Here is a 3883-nt window from a genome sequence, read left to right as displayed (position 1 = left end):
GGGTTTTAATCCAAACTCCAAGTTTTCAAATAAACCCACTATATATATATATATATATATATATATATATATATATATATATATATATATAATTTCAAATAAAACCATTTTATAAACACAAAATTGCAAAAATGGTCCCTCTGGTATGCAAATTTTTGGGGTTTTAATCCAAACTCTGAGTTTTTTGGATTCATGGTCTTTTTGGAGTGGTTTGTATGTGGAATTGGTCCTCGGATTTAACTTCTGTTAAGTTGTTGCTGTTAACCCCCTCATGTGCCTCCCATGTGAGGGTATATTTGTCTTTTCACTTATAAGGGATCATTTCTACAATTGAAAAAAATATATCCCTATTTAAAAAAAAATAAAATAATACCTATTTATTTATTTTAATAATTAAAAAATAAAAGATATACATATATATATATATATATATATATATATATATATATATATATATATATATATATATATATATAAAAGAGTATCCCTCAAAGCTAAGAAGTCAAAAGGATCTCCGGCCAACCGTAACCTCCGCTGCCGCAAGAAGACTCCCATCACCACCGCCACCAAGACAACCTCCATAGTAGGTGCCTCCATCAATTAATCCTTCTACACCTGCCGCCGCCGCCTCATCAAACTCATCTCCAAACTCTTTCGTATTGCCACTCCCAAGAGTAAATCCTCCATCAAAACCCCCAACTCCACCGACAATCAGATCGCTACCGTCCGCCACTCGCTCTTCCAGGAATCTACCACCGCTCGCTCTTCCAGGAATCTACCGCCACCCTCCTACCACCAAACTCCCCTGATCAAAAAACTGTGTTCCTTGACCTTGATGAATTCCTAATCCATTCCACACCTGCAACCGGAGTATCACCTCCGGGAACTTATGATTTCTTAGTGAGGCCATTGTTGGATGGAGAAAGAGTTGATTTCTATGTGCTGAAACGCCCATTTGTTGACGAATTTCTTCGGTTCCTAGGCACAAATAACTACTAAATTATGGTTTTCATAGTTGGAATCGGGGAATATACTTCGTTTGTTTTGAATAAATTAGATTACAGGGATTTGATTTCACACAGATTGTATCAGAATTCATGTAAGGAATTCGAGGGTAGGTTTGTTAAAGATTTATCAGATCTAGGGCGGGATTTGAAGAAGGATATGATTTGTTGACGATAACCCTAATCCTATAGTTTTCAACCGGAAAACGCAATCCCCATTAGACCTTTCACTGATGATCTTGGAGATGATGAATTGAAGAAATTGATGAGTATGTTTTTTACAAACTACAATAAATTCGAAGATTTGAGGGATGTCATGAAGGATTATCTTGGCGATGGAATTCAGAATTCAAAATCAGAAACATCGTTTTTTGAACAGAGGTTTGAGGGATACTATTCTTGAGAGAGAGGGAAATATCTTTTATTTTTTAATTATTAAAATATATAAATAGTTATTATTTTCTTTTTTTTAAAATGGGGATATATTTTTTTCAATTGCAAAAATGGTCCCTTACAAGTGAAAAGACAAATATACCCTCATGTGGGAGGCACATGAGGGGGGTTAACATCAACAAGTTAACGGAAGTTAAATCTGAGGACCAATTCCACATTTGTATACCACAGGGACCATTTTTGCAATTTTGTATTCGATGTGAGAATATTATTTTTATGTTATTATTTAACTATTAATTTAATATGTATAGTATTGAAGTAAATTTTAATGTGAATATTAACATATGATTATTAATATATTAACTTTTAAGTTATTATTTTGTTATGAATTTGATAAATATATAGTATTGAAGTTATTTTTAATGTAAATATTAACGTATGATTGTTTATATATTCATTGTTAAATAATTTCATAAAACTGATTATTCATTATATTGTTATTTTTAATTTTGGTTTAATATTTATTTTTACCTGCAGAATTTTATTTGTTTTAGCCTGGAAACTGAACTGAATAAAACATAACAGTATAAACCGAAACCGATTAAACCAAACCTTATATGGTTTAGTTATAATTAGATTTAAAATACAAAAACAAAAAACCAATAAATCCGAAAATCGAAAAACCGAATCAACATACGTTTTCTTCTATTTAAAACCATGAGGGAGTGTGATGGTTAACTTGATAAACTAAGGGACAAAGAGAGTCTAGACGAAAGCAAGGACCACTTAAAATGATGAAAGTTAGTATTATTTTATACGATAAATGCGTTTCACATGTTTATCATTCATTTAAGTCTGTATACTGGACCCAATGTGTTAGTTTTACATGACAGAAACATGCGTCTTGCTTTACTCAGTACTCACAACCTAAGATACGTATCAAAGGTAAAAATAAAAAAAAAAATTAAAAAAAAATTAAAAAAAGCTAGAAATATATATTGCCTATTATGATTATGTTTAATTGACTACTAATTAGTAAAATGTTAGATATTGATTTAAAAATATCCTTACAAACATTTAATAGTAAAACAAAATGAATCTTGTAAACTCAAAATTATTATCAGTTTATTCATAAAATAATAGATTTTTTAGAATATTTCTAAAAATATGAAGAATAAAATTCACATATCTTATTGGTGTTTTGTCTACCAAAATTATGGCTAAAACATCAATAAGGCTTCTCACCGATAAAGTTACCAGGAGGAAAATAATTGCAAGTGATGAAAACACCCCTACCCCCAAAGCAAGTCACTCTAGCACACCCAATCCTCTTGGTAGTTTTCCACACAATTTGTGTATAGTGACCGCATTCCTTTCCTCCACCACAAGAATTCGAGCCATACCGATACCACCGTTGTTCCGCCACCCATGCGAGTGATGCTTGAGCAGGAGTCCATCCATCACCACTACCCCAAAATATATTCTCCCCGTAAGGTCCATTGGAATGTTTCAACAGACAGTCGTTCCGTCTTTGCCTAGCATAAAGGTCTGCATAGCGTGCAAGCTTTGAGTCCCACACCAATGGCGGCATACGGAGAGCGGCCCGAGCCTTGTTTTGAAAAGTTAAGAATTGTTTGATGACATTGAGTTGAGATTGAGTTGGGGTTGGTGTTTTGATAGCATTGATGGAGGTGGAGATGAGGAGATTAAGGAAGAAAAACAAGAAAATTGTAGGAGATAATTTTGGAAAGAACATTATGTGATTCTGTTTAAGGTTTTGTGTGAATTGGTACAAAATGATGGACTTATATTGTTTGTTATTAAAATTAAATAAAAATATATATAAATGGTGGTTGGATTTGGAGAATTTAAGGCGCAAATGAAGGTGGCACCCATGTTCGATAATGATTACCACTTTGTTTGTGTTCTTTATTTTTTAGAGAATATGAATTGAATCGTAGCCGCGTTTAATCATTATTATTGGAATATATTATGGTAAACCAAATAAATGTTTTGTATGGAATATATTATATGATAAACCAAATAAATGTTCTGTATGATTACTTATACATTTTAAAACACTCTTCTTCTATATATATATATATATATATATATATATATATATATATATATATATATATATATATATATATATATATATATATATATATATATATATATTTAATTTATGTTATTTATAATTTTATAATTTTTTTAGCATGATAATAGACTTATATATAAGTTGGAGCCGTCAAAAGATGAGAGCTGCATAGAATGATGGATAATTCGCTTGACATGGATTGACCACCTTAATTTTCCCGATATAAATGTTCACATGACACCTTCCTTAACGCCAACACCCATACACTCCCGACAAAACACATAGATGTTTAATCTCACTCGCCACTACCATCACCGTCGGCCACCGAACCATCAACTAAGGGCCCGTTTGATAGTTGTTGACTGAGAAATGTCTATTTGGGTAT

At 31.8% G+C, this 3883-nt stretch overlaps 1 protein-coding gene and 1 pseudogene across 1 annotated transcript; one reads left to right on the top strand and one right to left on the bottom strand.

Annotated features, from left to right (window-relative positions):
• The first annotated feature begins 690 nt into the window (after positions 1-690).
• Positions 691-1777, top strand: LOC111895042 (uncharacterized; annotated as a pseudogene).
• Positions 1778-2429: 652 nt separating this feature from the next.
• Positions 2430-3246, bottom strand: LOC111895170 (pathogenesis-related protein PR-1). The gene has a single exon (XM_023891271.3). It carries the CDS (start codon positions 3151-3153, stop codon positions 2626-2628), a length of 528 nt encoding a protein of 175 aa, XP_023747039.1. The 5' UTR covers positions 3154-3246; the 3' UTR covers positions 2430-2625.
• Between the last annotated feature and the right edge of the window lie 637 nt (positions 3247-3883).

The sequence above is a fragment of the Lactuca sativa genome, chromosome 5, assembly GCF_002870075.4.
Source record: "Lactuca sativa cultivar Salinas chromosome 5, Lsat_Salinas_v11, whole genome shotgun sequence".
Taxonomy (NCBI): domain Eukaryota; kingdom Viridiplantae; phylum Streptophyta; class Magnoliopsida; order Asterales; family Asteraceae; genus Lactuca; species Lactuca sativa.
Note: the sequence above shows the minus strand (reverse complement) of the source record. Positions and strands in the feature narration are given on the sequence as shown.

Excerpts from the sequence above, each read along its gene's own strand:
- LOC111895170 (XM_023891271.3), bottom strand. The coding sequence starts at position 3,153 with ATGTTCTTTCCAAAATTATCTCCTACAATTTTCTTGTTTTTCTTCCTT.